Source organism: Pelmatolapia mariae, linkage group LG2 (assembly GCF_036321145.2).
Source record: "Pelmatolapia mariae isolate MD_Pm_ZW linkage group LG2, Pm_UMD_F_2, whole genome shotgun sequence".
In the NCBI taxonomy this organism is placed as follows: domain Eukaryota; kingdom Metazoa; phylum Chordata; class Actinopteri; order Cichliformes; family Cichlidae; genus Pelmatolapia; species Pelmatolapia mariae.
The window spans coordinates 13,624,281-13,640,341 of record NC_086228.1 but is presented as its reverse complement, the minus strand read 5'-3'; the positions used below and the strand labels follow the sequence as shown (position 1 = coordinate 13,640,341).

Genomic DNA, 16,061 nt, shown 5'->3' with positions numbered 1-16,061 from the left:
ACCTACTCGGTTAAAAGTAATAGAGAAATGTGCAGTACAACAACACGACTCCCTGATGGGGGGGTTTTGGCAGTGATGGTACTCCATACTGCCAACCGCACTGGTTTTGGTTGTTTATAATGGGACTTGTTTACAGTAAGTGAAATTATATACTACTGGCAGCTTGGACCCTTTTTGAGGATTAAAGCTCCAACTTTCTGGTGAGTTTACATGCTTTTTACTGCATTTAGTTATGCGGAGGAGGTTGAACAATGAAATTACATCACCTGCATTTGTTTAGCCCACAGTGTGACTTGTTTCAGTCACGTCCTGCCCCCTCCTCTTTCACTAATGGAAATGTTCCATGTTCGTCCACAGAAGTTCCTGGATAGTGGCAGCTGATGCCAGCAGCATCTATTGTAAACCCAGCGCTTCCTTACATCTTTTATAGTCGAATAAACAGCTCTGCGTCCAGCTCTGGTCCCTGCTGACAGAATTGCATGTACACTAACCAAACAATGCCCCCATCCTTTTCAAACCACAGCCCACCATTGTATAACCCAGCTCCCTCAGTGAATTTAAATCCCAAATGTACAATAGTTGCAAAACACACTCCAAGTCAGTTTAACTTACAATAATAATATGTTTATTTCTGTAAACATGGCAGATATATTGGCAGCAACACACAAAAACCTTCACATTCTGTAAGATAAAACAGCTTCAAAGATACAAAAACAAACAGAGAGGGAAACGTGAGGAATAGGAGGGGAAGTCAGTTCGTCCAGAAGGAAGTAGCTCCCTGCATCCAAAGAGGTGGTTGGAAAATCTCAGTCCAGCACAGATCCCTGTTTAGCTGGAAGACCCTCTGACTGCCTCCACTGTGCGTTACGTAGCGTGAACCATTTCTGTAAGAAACAAACAGGACAAACACACCCATGGGTGGGGTTAGAACAGGTGGCAGGGGGTTTGTTCACTAATGTAAAGCCTGAAACACAAGATTGATGATGTAACTCTTGGACTTCTAATATTTCCAAGAATTAAATACAGGCTTCTTTAAATGCATTTTCAGCCTGAGGCTACTGGTTACAAGCCTACATGTAGACAATAACTTAACCACTACTAATACCAACTAGAGCGCATTACTCTATGGGTCTCTTAAACTGGTAATCTAATCACCCAGTTTGTGTGTATTATTATCATTGTGTGTGTTCAAGTAAGACACATGAGCTAAAGAAATATGATATGTAAATGAAACTTAAACTTGACCGTTAAAAATATAGCGGTGGGTCACATAATTTAATATCTTTAGAGAATAATTGTTTTTTTCTCATGAGACACTACCACCTAAATCTACTGAGCTCCTATCTGTGGATTTAGTAAGGCATTAGAGTCTGGACGTGACTAGCCTAGCTTACCATAAATATATAGTTAGCCTGGCTTAGCATGGAAGTTTAAACAGTAAATGTTTACTATCTAGCCTATTTACATTTTTAATAACACTTATTAAATTTAGCCTAATATAATGTTCAGTATTCATCATTTCAGCATGCCAACATTTTTATGTGTTGCCACATGATGCAGAATATTACATCAGACTCTCAAGCTAGCCTAGCCAGACATAAAGCCTAAGATTTAGTAAAAAATTCTAAAGTAAAACATGCTGATATTTAACATTTGTACATGTTAATGTTAGCCTAATATATCTTTAACAATCAATAAATTTAATAGTTTGTAATAAAATCAACATTTTAATATTTATCGCTTCAGCTAAAACTGGCTAGCCCGATTCTGGTCGAAATTCTTTTTTTTTTTACCATCACAGCATTTGCAAAAATAAATTTCAAAATAAATAAAGAAATAAATAATAATAATAATAGTATTTACCATCTAAAATTTTATCATGCTAACATTGGCCTGGTAACATTTTCCAAGTTAGCATAACAAAAAATGTATCATTTCAGTGTGCTAATATTAGCTTGTGGCTCTTATTTAATTAAAAGAAGGGACTTTAATTAAAATTTGTAAGCTAGGCAGCATATACATGTTGTCTTTGGTCTCACAGTCAAATTAAGACATTTCTCAGTCATGTCCAGTTTCAAAACTCACAGCTTTAAAAAGGATATAACTAACAAGTGTATGATAAGGAAGCTGGTTGTTGCAGACATCTTTTATATACAGTCTATGGACAAGATCACAGGAAGCAACTTAACTGAAATTATCAGAGGTAAATATTGATTGTTATTTGTGTCCAGAGCATAATCATCATACAGAATCCCCTCATGGAAATATGATTAACCAACACCGAACTAAACAAAAGCCCCTTTCCATCTGACTCTCATTATCTTCACAATCACACTACGGTCACATTTTTTCAGTGCATGTTAATGTGGTCGCTGACTCATCGTGGCAGAGCAGTGACCCCACAGCAAAGTTTTTTCAGGGCAACCGCACAAAACGAATGTTTCCATCTAATTTTAACAGCGTGTAGTCATGGCCCGTTTCGCTGACCCCTCTGCCAAAAACTGCTACACTAAAACTCTGACCAGAAGATGATTGCACGGAGTGCTTTCACACACGCACACACCCGTGACCCATTGCATTGCTGTTTTGAAATTCATGTTGTCTTGGGATTCACAAGAGTGCTGACGTAATCTGGGGAGGGATGCAGACCCTCTGACACGGGCCTTAGGGTGGATGTTTGAGCCGTGCGCCTGGCGAGAGGGATGGTTTCCTCATTTTGTACTGAAAACACACAAGATTCCCATTTGGAGTCATCTGGGATTTCACTTAAACATGATCAGACTAAATAAATTCAAGAACTATTCTCTGAACTCGGCTGTACGCGCTCTATCCCGTCTGTAAAGCCAGTCCATTACAATGCAATTTTCTTCACCCACTTTTCAATGGAAGCTGTCACTTTTTGTAATCCTGCCGAACCACACAATGGTGCTTATGTCATTTTTTCCTGTTGACTTTAAGTGGATTACATAAGACGGTCTTTCACACTTGACTCTTGACCCTGCAGCAGTGAAAACAAAGGAAGAGTTCACTGAAAGGAGCTCAAACATGCTGCACGGAGCCCATAACATTGTAAACGTTAATGTGGAACAGGGAGTGGTAGCCGGGGTGGGTTCATTCAGTTAAACCTTCTCCAATGAGAGCTTTGTTAACAAATACAAAACGCTTAGGAGGGTCGACAGGAAGAGAAAGAAAGGCGCACACAAAAAAAAGATCAGCTGGAGACTGAGTCAGTACTTTTTGATGAGAGGCCAGACCTTTACATTACCCTGCCTGGACTGGGCTTCCCTGTCAGGTTGGCCAAGCACCTTTGTGTGCACTGAATGGAAATACAGAATAGCCTGATTATTAGGCTTGGCAGCAACATGTGTTTGCTGTAGTTCAACCTTTTCTTGGTTATAATTCCTTCACTTTATTTCCATAAAGGACATCTCCTAATAGATGCACAAGGATCTACTGCCAAAGTGAAACGTAGGCCATAAATCGTCCACATCTTGCAGGATGAAGCGTTGGTTCGAGTTACTCTTTAGTTTTGATGTTTATAATAAACTTTCTCGACTTCTGGATCCTTGAATTACTACTGTTAGCAATAATCCTTTAAATGTGCAAAACCTAATCCTTTAAAGGGGAAGTTGGTTACAAAGGAAGACCTGTGTTTGCCTTTTCTCCGCATACTCAGAAAAAAGATTCATATCTGGGATTTAAAAGGTAGGAGGACATTTTGACCTTTGCACTTGCATAAACCCCTGGAGTGTCTGTTTCTCCAGGCTGGGAATGTGGGTCAATGCCATGTTTTTTCAAAGCTGGTGTGGTTCATTTACATACAAGGTGGAGGTGGAGTGTGTCTCTCCCAACATGTCATTTATGATGTGAAGAGGTGGATTTTAATCCAAACCACAATGTTTTCCTAAATTTACCTGATGAGTCTATGGTGCTCTAACCTGAGTAGTTTGCAGAGCCTAAATCCAACCGGCAAGTGAAAAAAAGTGAAAAAAAAACCCTTTAGTCTCCTCCTGACAAACCCGACAAACCCGCTACTCTTCCCACTGTCACCAACCTCCTCATGTGGCCTACGCTAAATAAAAATTGCCCCCTGTATCTAACAGGAGGACGCAGGTGGGATCATTAAATTCCATCCTGGGGCAAAAACACGTTAGCTTTTCTGGACTACACACACAAAACCACTTACACGGCTATTGTCTTCTGCTTCTACACTGTTACCAATCATCCTGCACACCTCCAAGCTATTTGATTACTCATAACACTCTTCTCTGCTTACAGTCAAACAGAGATTATCAAGATCTTTCATGAAGATTGCTCACCTGGTGCATTATCCAAAGACATTTACTGGCTTTTAGCATTTGATTCAAAGGACTATGAATGCTTATTAGTCTGCCCCGATGGCTCCATGTTTCTGCTTGATGTCACAGCAACAACATGAGTACAGCTTTATAAACAACATTATTTAAAAAGCAGGAAAGAGCAAACTGATTGTCCTGCCAACATTTTAAGTTAGTTTATTTTATAAAAAGGGCCCATGGGAATGTTTTCTTTGTGTGTGATTAAATAATTGACTGTAATATTATTTTTCTTGCCTCTTCTCATTTATTTTACATTTTTTTCTGCACAGCAAGTAACAGAGACATTAAATGACAGCATATTCTGGCATCACTGATTGTTGCTTTGGCTCTTTGTTTTTGTCAAATTGTGTTTAAACCTAAAACTGAGTTGTGATGAGGTGGGAGTGAGAATGATCGTTGGTTCAAAAAGCTGTTTCAAATCACTTGAGTTCAGTTTGGGGTTTTTTGTTGCTGCGCTTGTGTTACTGCAGTCCAGAAAAATCTTATGGGACTGGTTTGTTGGGTTACAGCAGAAAAAATGGCAGGATGCACATATCTGTCATACATGAACTGTTAATGTACATGCCATGTCTTGAGCTTTATCATTCCCGACAAACACAAACACGGGCAGAAATTTGCCTACAAAACGAAACTGATGCTGCATCAGCTGAGATGACAGAGCCACAGGTTGGGCCTCGCCTCCTGCTGAGTACAGCTAAGCAAACAGCCGGGTCATTTGCCAGCCAAATCACGAACAGGAAACTTGTTCTAAAAGGAAACATCCCACCATTTGCAAAGCTAAAACATCATCATGGATGGCAGCTTCAGAGTGCTGCTTGCAAAGAGGAGGTGCCTGCATTACTTTAGTGCACTTTGTGTTGTTATCAGAGCGCTGAAGCTTCACATCTGGCTGCAGATGTGACAGATGCTCAGACTTTACAGTAGGCTACGGCATTCCTCAGATAGAGTCAAGGTGGGAGTGCGTACATGTGGAAAGGAGTGGAGACAGAGACCGAATGGAGGCAGTACCAAAAGAAAATTTTCAAGAATTCATTCAAATATTCTCTTTATTAAGCTGCTCGAATATGAAAAAAAAAACGGTTTGTTTTTTCTTTTCTTAACATAATTAAGCAAAAAGTAGATTTTAACTTTGGATTTTCTGGCTCTAAATAAGAGATTTGGTACCGTTACACTGAGCTCTATAAGCCCATGAGGGGCATGTATTGGCAAAATTATCGTATGTTGTAAGTAAAAAGGTCTAGCTCAAATGTGGGGTACGTGAAGATGAAGTTAAAAGATCATAAAAATATTAGACAGTAAGTTATAATGCAAAAGAAATGTATAATTGATGGGTTAGGTATTATTAAAGCCTGGCTGATCAACAGGCCGATACTGTGGGCCAATATTAGCTATTTGTTAGTATCGATGTTTATAACGGCCGATAAATCAACATTTAAAGAGTAAAGAACAGACGGGAGAAACACCATTCAACCATGTTATCAGTGCTGATGTTGTATAGTTTGCTCACCAGAGGGCAGTGATTTATGCAGAGTGATAGTTAAATAAATGAAAAACTATACATAACACATGTTAGGGAGTCTGTTCATGTTTCGTGTCTCTATAAGAAAAAATTATCAGGCGATACATCAGAATATCAGGTTTTTTAAATCAAAAATTTCAGTATAGGTCTTAAAAATTCAATATCAGTCAAGCTTTAGTAATTATCCCTTAAATAATGCATTCGTTTTGTCAGTGAGGTGTCAAACATTCCTGTGAAACACCCATAGCCACTAAGATATTCAGTTTCTTTGCTACATAGCAGAAACAAATTCAAAGTAGCTAAAACCAGGGATTGGTTTGCATTTTTGTTTGAAAAGCTAACTGATTATGGTTAAAGAAGATTTATATTATGAAAAGCATTTATTGACGATTTTAAATGTATTTTGTGCTGATATCTGAAATATAAGCCGGAGAAGACGCATTTCTAACATCTGAACACACACGTTAATCTGGCACAGGTATGAGCAGCGACCACATCACCAGAAATGATATCATCTGAAACAGACGCAGCAGTCCCGCCCTCACTGTTTGATCCACGGGCTCCTCTGAAAGTCACCCTGCGCAGATGAATCAGTGTTATGAGTGTTAACAATAGCTGACCCCCCTGACTCTGGGGTGACTTCATCAGGAAAGACAACTTGGAGTTGCTCCACTGCTGATCAGCTGTGGTCACTGTTGGTTTACACTCAGTTGAGGATTATTTCATCACACTGTGATGTAAACAGAAACACTGAGCGCTCTGTTCGATCTCAGCGGAGCTGCCCCACAAATTTAAAGTCTTATTTCTTGAGACACTGCATGATTATTTCCTCAAAGGTCACCTGACTGAGCCTCTGACAGGATTTACTCAAACACTTGTAAACTCTGTTCACATGAAGCCGTGGAAGCATAAAGTCAGATTTACAGACTCAAGATCTCTGAGTAAAGTTAAACTTCTGAAAACTGCACAAACGGAAAGTACATTCAATAAAGTACTACTTTAATACATCTCAGAATGAAACAAAGTACTTCCTACTATAGGAAAAGTATTATGATAAAAGACAAATGCTTTTTATCAACAGGCGTTTTTCAGCCTTAAACAGTATTTAAATATTAAAAGTACATTTTTAGTAGAAGTTGGAATGCAGGTATTTTTTATTCGCACTTTTTCCTATTAAAATGTTTCCAGTTTGTGTTATAGGATAATGACTATTATTAAATGCTTGAATAACAATAATCACCACTGTCAGTCTCCACAGGCCTGTCATGGTGATCTCCATGGAGATAATAACTTAAAGGTGTCCTATGTTTGCTCAACACTATCGTTTAAACAGCTCTTTATCGATAAGCCTCTCAAATCAGTAACATCGGGAAAACTGAACTCCACACTGTTTTAAAGCATTCCCGCTCACAATGACAGTAAAGAGAGGCTGCGGGAGTTTTTTCGGTTTTACTCACTTGTGTTTCCTCCTCTGACAGTCCGCACTCCGCCGCGATCAGCATGAGCGTCGTGCCGTCCGGATGCTTGCTGACTTTGTTGAAATTCTCCTCCAGGATAGCAATCTGATCCTGAGACAGGTTCATACTGTCCATCGCGTTAGAACCCATATTCCAGTCTCCTCCTGCTCGCCAATGGTTCCGGCGGGTTCTTGCTTCGGTCCTGATTTGGAGCTCAGATGTGCGCGCAGAGGACGCAGAGATGAAGCAGCGCGTACTTACAGCTCGGCGGGAGTCTGTGAGCAGTGTGGGTGTGTGAGTATGTGAGCGCTGGGTTTACAACTGTCAACAGAGCAGAGCCCTCCCCTGAACAAAGGAGGCGGAGAAATACAAATGTTACACCAGGGGTGTCAAACATGAGGCCCACGGGCTAGAACCCGCCTACCGACGGCTCAAATCCGGCCCACTGAATGGGCTTTGCAACATGTCAACACCAGGAAAAACAAAAAGCTTTTTCAGAATATTGTGCAAACAACTCACTTCTGGATTATACCTCTTCCCTGGCCAAAATAACATCTCTGATGGACAGAGTCTCCCACCCCATGCATGTAAATGTTGCTGAACTGCAGAGCTCCTTCACTGCTGCATCCTAGATGCATGAAGGAGCGTTTCCGCAGGTCCTTCCTCCCTGCAGCTGTCAGACTGTACAATCAGAACTGCTCCCAACAATCATAGATATTTACATCAGCGCTGTAACTTGCACTATTTTATCAACCGATTCACACTATAACCAGGGTTGCTTCTTATCCGTATTTAATTTAATTTAATAACAGTATAGTACTCAGTTTTTGGTAACCATATTTACCTTCATGTAAATATGTAAAAATTGTGTATGTTTCTGTTCTGTGTCTTGTGTACTGTTTGCTTGTATATGTGTCTTTCTTGCTGCTGTTACACCCAAATTTCCCCTTGTGGGACAATTAAAGGACTATTCTATTCTATTCTATTCTATTCTCAACCAATAAGCAGTATCTGCCAAGACTGTGTCAGATCTGTGATGTTTGGCTCCAGCTGCATTGTTGTAAGGCTAAAACTGAGAAACTGACAACCCTTCATGGACGTTCACATTCAAATCTAATTTAGCATCATCAGTTAAGTCAACATGAGTGTCTCTGGTTTGCAGGAGGACGTCAAAGTTGCCAGGTAGAACCCAGGCACGCAGAGGGAGAACATGGAGACTCCACACAGAAAGACTCCACTGCACTGCTGAGCTGCATGAGTGGGATCATCCAGAACCAGAACCAACCAGATCTTGTCAGAGGATGAGAAGCAACACCAGTATGTGCTGGAAGGTGTTGAGTAGCATCGTCACTTCCTGTATATGATAAAGACAGAGACTCACCGACTCAATATCAATCCTCAATGAACTGATAAGTGATTATTGCTGGAAACTAGAAGCAGCTGATACTTTATGGACTCTTCCTCATCAGGCAGTGTCAGTCAGTGCTAAAGGACTTTGGGGAAATGCCTATTTGTTTGTGCCATCTTCAGGCAAGAAATGAAGCAGACTGAGGTGGACAAACACATGACTTTCATTTTGGAGACTAGAGCTTGTGTCCCTTCTAAAACCAAAAGCTTTTTAAAAAAAATCTTAACTTACTTTATTATTAGGTTTGGTTAGAAATAAGAAAAGCTCATGGTTTGTTCACAGCTTTACCCGTGTGAAGTCAAAAAGTTCTGAAGGAGAGCTCTCCCTGCTGGGTGAAAGCCCTCTTTTTAAATCATTCATGCACAGCCTGCACCCTTCACAAACTTTTTTTCATGCTTGACTCATTTTTTAACACTTCACTTCAGTTGCAAAACTAACATCAAATATCAAATAATAGGGCAATAGCATCGTCAGCTTTTACTGAGCTTCCTCTGGCTGCAAAAAGAAATTAGATTGTGTTGAAGTTTATGAGTACATGAACCTACTTTTTGCTTAATTTATGACGTCCATAAAAGCTGTTCTGATGACCCATCGCTCATGAAGGCAAGCTTTAGAGCAACATTTTGGCGACAACCAAAAATGGTTACATTTTTGAAACATGGTGGACGATACTGGTTGTGTCACATGTATATTTATTATTGCGTATGGGTTCAACTGTGTTAATGACATTTGAGAGAATGGGATTAGCACACTATATATCTATAAAAATCCCTCTGCTTCACTTTTAACTCGCTGTAGTATCACAGTAATAAATATCTACACGATTACCAAAAATCAGACAACTAAACAGCCGTTTTATTCAACACTCACTTAACAGTCTTGACATGCAAATGAAGCTTTGAAAAACTTGAAACGATGCACCAAGGGGCTGACGAAAACCTGCTAACACAGTACAGCAAACATGGCTCGTGTCCCAACATGAATACTTTTAGAATATAAAGATGAGCTTTCATGCCAAATCCTGAAAAATAAAGAGTGAATAATTCCCACCTCTGCATCTCTACTTCAGCTTAATCTGCATGGTTATTTTCTCAAGGCTTTCCCGCTATCATTTTTCAGAACATGGTGACTGACTGCTTTGAAAGCACCTGTCCAAGCATGACTAAAACCAAGGCACTCCTAACAGAAAAAAACTTTCCTTCTGCGTCACTATTATGTTTTTCTCTGCACTGCTGTTCTCTGAAAAGCAGACACTGACTCATTTAGCAAACCAGCTATTGTGACGATCTTCCTACAAAGTAAAAACATCCTGACCAAGCCTGTTGGATTTCAGATGATAGAAACTGTAAATACAGGCCAGATAAATGCTCCCATATCCTCAACACACAGCACGCAGAGTCTCTTGCGGTGCTATTTTTGGATTTTGATTAGACCCATAATTATGTGGTACTCTTACTGAAAAGCTTGCTGGGTGACTTTCCTGCACAAATCCATGCAATCATGCAATGCAGATCCCATTAGACTCTCAGAGTTTACATATATATCCTTTAATACAGACATATATCCAGTATTCATTTAAGCTTTCTGGACATCTACAGGCATGTTCAATGTTCTTGGAGATACGGAGGCTCAGATTCACTTAAAATGAGGCTACAGGAAAAAAAAATTCTCTTTAGCAGGATTGAGGAGATCTTTTGTTTATTGTGAAAACATAATCTAAACCAAAGAGAGGAAGTGACCCCAATGTTCAATGTTTAACTTGCGTGAAGAAACCAAAGGAGATATCTGATAGACTGCAGGCCCTCGGGCTTAAAAAGCTGAGAAAGGCGAAATAAAGAAGGTGTTTCTTTGTTGTCTTTGTATCCATAAGATACAGATTCCAAAGAAGGATATGAGGTCTAGGAGTGAGCGTCCATGCACTGACTTCAGCTGTGCTTGTGAAGGAACTTTCAGTGTTTCCTCACAGTGTTACAGGAAGCCAAGATAATGCCAGTCAGAGGAAGTATTTGGTGATGGCACTAATACAAACCAAAACAGCCTTCAAAACAGATTATGTACAGTTAGCACTAATTTTCCATGTCTGACTTGCAATTAAAATGGATTAAATGCACTATTTATTGAAAACAGACAAGAATGTTCCATCAATGCATCTTAACAATAAAATAATTGCTAAAAGCCTTGCTAACCCTTCAGTCAACAGTCAGCTATATATCTCTAACGTCTATTTATCTAACAAATTTTGATCTCAAACAATAACAAAACTGTATTTCGCCTTGCTTTCTGAATAGGAGTTGAATTAGGTGCTTAGTTGAGGAGCTCAATAAGATGAGGGCTGTAGAGCTGGCAGAGAAAATGGGATGTTTTTTTCTGTTAATGGGTTCCCAAAGGTGCTTTAAATATAGTGAAAGATATGAAAGATATTGGACATTAACAACAAGTCCACACCAAAACACACCATTGTGCATGGAGATACTTTGATCTTCAGATGCATCATCAGGAATCAAGTTATAGATGATCAAAAGACACAAATGAGTATTTAAAGAGGAGGATACACCTTGAACTGAACAGCTCAAAGACAGATATCCGGAACTGCACAAAGAATTCAAGGCTTTACTTTACACTGTTTACATTTGTCACACTGTTTATATCCTAAAATATTAATGAAGCTTATGTGCAAGTTCAATCACTTCCACTTTCCCATGCTGTTGACTTCGAGTTTGTTGTTGCCCCCGTCCTCCGAGACAATCGGCCTCCACTCTGCGTACTTTGAATCTCTTCTGTCATTCTGCATTTCAGATTCTCATTAATGCAACCCAGCTCCTTCCCATCTTCGCTTTATCCTGGTCACTCAGAGCTACACCCAGCCTCCATCTTCATCTACACCACCACCAGTGTACAACTGTCCAAATTCCTATTACCCCTGGGAATCTGCTCTGTTATGATGGGTCACCACAGTCTAATCTCCAAACAGCTTAACTGAATTCTGTATCTCAATGAATCATGTTCAAAAAAAAAAAAAAAAGAGGAACTAAAGCATTTTTTAACACAATTAATTCATTTCAGGGGCTTAAAATTAGTTGGACAAATTAAATAACTGAAAATAAAATGTTCATTTCTAATACTTGGCTGAAAACCCTTTGCTGACAAACTGAAGTCTTGAGCCCATCGTCATCACCAGATGCTGGGTTTCCTCTTTTTTAATGCTCTGCCAGGCCTTTACTGCAGGTGCTTTCAGCTGATGTTGGCTGTATGCTTTCGGTCATTGTCCATCTGTATTACGAAACACTGCTCAATCAGTGTGACTGCATTTGCTGGTGTTTTTTGGTTTTTGGGGGGTTTTTTTTAGCAAAGTCTAATCTAACCTATTTTTGAAGCTGATGAGTGGCTTCCACCTTGAAGTGAACCACTTCAAGGTGGTTCACTTCAACCACCTTGAAGTGGTTGAAGCACTATTTACTTTCATGTAGCCTTCTCTTTATGGTAGACTTTGGCTATCAATACTCATACCTCCTGAAGAGTGCTGTTTGCTTGGTTGGCTGTTGTGGAGGGGTTTCTCCTCACAATGGAAATGATTCTGCGATCATCCACCACTAGTTGTCTTCCGCAGACTTCCAGGTCTTTTTCCTTTGCTGAGTTCACCGATGCTTGCTTTCTTCCAGTATTGTAGCAATTTCTCAGATGGGTTTTTTCTGGTTTCGCAGCTTAAGGGTGGCTCGTTTCACTTGCACACAGAGCTCCTTTGACCACATGTTGCCTGTTCACAGCAAAATCTTCCAAATGCAAGCAGCACCCCTCAAATCAACTCCAGGCCTTTTATCTGCCTAATTAATAATGACATAACGAAGCCCATGAAATAACCTTTGAGTCAATTGTCTAATTACTTTAAAAAGAGGGTGGCGCATGTTAAAAAGCTGAAACTCCTAAACCCTTTTTTCCAGTCTGAATGTGGATACCCTCAAATAAAAGCTCAGAGTCTACACCTTATATCCATGTCCATTATATATGTATGACTGGAATATATTTCACTAAACAGGTAACAAAACAAAACTTGTGTCAGTTTCCAATTGGACATATATATGGTACAATTCTATGGGCTCAAAGATCAATATTTAGCATGACTACCTTTATTTCTTTAAACCAGCCTCTAAGGCAGCTTTCTTTAACTGGTCTTCGGGAATAGTTCTTCATGCTTCTTGGAAGACATTCAAAGCTCGTCTTTGGATGTTGGCTGTCTTTTTTTCTAATCTCTATCAGCAGGACCCCACCCTGCTAATGTAATGTATGGGCTCTGGGGAAGCCAATCCATGACTGATAGAAAAATATACAGTGAAACACTATGAAGGTTTTTGTTCCTCTCTTGATCTTCTCTCTATATCTACTGAAGACAATTTCAACCAAACATTTCAAATTTAGATTCATGGCTAGATGTCAGGAAAACACTGCCAACCGACGGTTACTAAATGCTGAAATGTGTGCCTGAAAATGGCTTATAATTTTAACTGCTCACAACCACATCAATAGAGGGTTTCATTTTAGAGTAGAACGTATTTCCAATAGATTTACTGACTATGAAGAAGAAAGTAAGGAAAATCAGAGCAGGAGTCATTGATTCCAGTGACATGTTTCATAAGTAACATACCATGAATACTTGTCTCCACCCTGTTTGCTTGCTTTACTCAGATATTACTTTACTCTTTACTTTACTGCAGATAGGGCTGAACAAAATCAAACAACACTAAAAAATAAGAAAAGCTTTTGATACTGGACAACATATAGTGAGATATAAGTGACAGCCTAATAACAGAGAACTGGATCTTAGAATTAAAAAAAAATGGATGAAAGATCTTAACAAAAGCATTACAGAATAAACACAAAGCAGCACTGAAGTATCTCCTGCACGAGACAGGCACATGTGGAAACTGTCAGATTCCTTTTAAGAAGCGGATGTATGATCCTTGATTGTTATCCTTGCCTGACAGTAAAGCATATGATAGATCTTGTTATCACCAGGTTTGAGTTTATGATAGACAAACAGTATACAGTTGTGTTGAAATGTCACTGTACATTATATAGTCAGAGCTGATTGGCTGCTATTGATAGTGAAGGTTGTATTCAGTGATAAGAGAAGAAAATGGCAGCAGAGATGTCCAAAGTTCGCTCTGAGTGCCTGTAAACGTGACCACCTGCCTCGGTTGTGTTTGAAAGTGATATAACCTGCAGCAGTACAAATAGTTATAAATAACAACCTTTGTCCAGTGTGATCAATTCAAGCAATTAGACATGGCAGCGTGTGTATAGTATCTATGACTTGTCTGAAACCACATCTTGTCATGTGTCAGCTGTGTGCAGGCAGGATAGGAGGAATGATGGACCTGAAAGTGCAGACTCAAAAACAAAGATTTATTACTAAATGACAAAAACAGAAAACTGGGAATACAGAAACTAAACTGGCAGGCAGATGGACCGAGCTCACAGCATGCGCTGACGGTAGATCACGACACAGACAAAGGAAAACACCGGGCTTAAATACACAGAGGGAGCAATCAGTGAATGAGAGACAGAAGGGAAACACAGCTGGGGCAAATCAGAGCTAGCGAGACAGAGGAAGCAAAACCTGATACAACAACCTGAGACACGGACTTCAAAGTAAAACAGGAAACATAACACAGAGACACGGACTTGACAAGGGGATACAGCAGACAGGGGAGACAGCGCAACTAAAGAACACAGACAGTAACCAGAAAGCAGAACAAATTTCCCACGTGTGGGACTAATAAAGGTTATCTTATCTTATCTTATCTTACTAACAAAGAAACCAAAAGACTAGAAATGATAAATAATATCAAAATCAAAGTTCAATAATAATGCAAAAATGAAAACTCTGGGGAAATTGTCTGTAATTCCAAAACATTACAGATAACACTTTTGTTAAACTCCTTGAATTAAAGCTGCACGTCTCTACTTCACACACCTTGACTGTTTGATTTAAAATCCACAGCGATGGTGTACAAAAAATATCATTGTCCAAATACACTTGAACCGGCTGTATCTATTTAAAATATATTTGATTAAAAGGGCAGATTTAAAAGATCTGGAAATATTTAGCACAATTTTTTAAAAAAGAAAATGTTGATTTTATGGTTTATTTATCGTTAATTTATGATCAGGCGGTAATATGCTGAGAATTTGTGGATGTTTATTTTGAAAGGCTTGAAAGTTATTTTATTAATGATGTTATCTGCATTACAGTTTTGTTTGGAAATCCAGCATTAAATTACTTAAAGACTCAAATATTTCTTTTGTAGAACTGCGTCTAATAATGTCAAGCTTTTATTATCTTGAAAAAGTTAATTTGGCAAACAAATGTTAATAACTGTAATATGCCAATTAATTATAATTGAGCCACTCTAACTGCACCAAAGTGAACTCACTCATCATCATGAAACGTGACTTATATTTCTATGTTAATAAAAGCTATAAATGTGAAAGAACATATTATTTTTGTTATGTTGTTACTGTTTGATCACACAGGAGTTCATTCCCCTACAACCAAATGTTCAAAAAGTTACTGAGGGCAAACAATACGGTGTAGGATAACAGGAGTTACGAAGAGCTTAAAATAGAGGAACACTGTGATAAAAGTGAGTGGCTGTGAGTCTGTAACAGATATCAGACCGGCCAAAGCAAAAATATCACAGGTTGTCATGCTTTAATTTGGAGGCAGTGCAGGAGACAGACAGTAGCTGTTAATGAGGGATGAACGGGTGCTGTAAAACCAAGAGCAGAAACATCAAGATTATTTCATAAAACATTACATACATTCACTTGGCAAGCCAAAGGTTGCTGGTTCAATTCCAGCTAGACGCACAAATCCACTTTGGGGCTGCGTCAGGAAGGGTATATCCAAACTAAAACTCAGATTTTACTCAGACTTTTTCCATAGTAAAAAGGATAACACCTGTGGTCAGCTGTTTTACAGATTTACTATCATGTACCGCTGAATTTGTTTGGGCTTAGATATTGGAAAGAGTCAAAAAGCGAAGACTTGTCATTGACAACATGATAAGAGCAAGACGGCGAGAGAAACTACAGCTTTAAGGGATCATTGAGTTCATAGATAACCCTAAAGAGGACTAATAGGAACATGATCCCGTGAAATACACTCACAAAGAAACACTCACAGAAAGACAGAATTTTAAGGAAATGTTTCGGAGGTTTATTTTTAAAAATTGGGTGGAAATATTTCGGGGACTGTTTGCTGGTGTAGCGGTAAGAATTAAATTAATCATAGCTAATTAAACATCATTCAAATGCTGGTT

General features: G+C 39.1%; 1 protein-coding gene across 1 annotated transcript; it reads right to left on the bottom strand.

Moving 5' to 3' along the window:
• Positions 1–622: 622 nt before the first annotated feature.
• hopx (HOP homeobox) lies at positions 623–7,648 on the bottom strand. The gene is made up of 2 exons (XM_063485098.1): positions 7,335–7,648; positions 623–884 (listed from the first exon to the last, which is right to left on the bottom strand). The coding sequence occupies exons 1-2, from the start codon at positions 7,482–7,484 to the stop codon at positions 807–809; spliced, it is 228 nt and encodes a 75-aa protein (XP_063341168.1). The 5' UTR covers positions 7,485–7,648; the 3' UTR covers positions 623–806.
• Positions 7,649–16,061: the final 8,413 nt, after the last annotated feature.

Excerpts from the sequence above, each read along its gene's own strand:
- hopx (XM_063485098.1), bottom strand. The coding sequence starts at position 7,484 with ATGGGTTCTAACGCGATGGACAGTATGAACCTGTCTCAGGATCAGATT. Across the intron at positions 885-7,334 it reads TGTCAGAGGAGGAAACACAA|AAATGGTTCACGCTACGTAA; the intron begins GTGAGTAAAACC and ends TGTTTCTTACAG.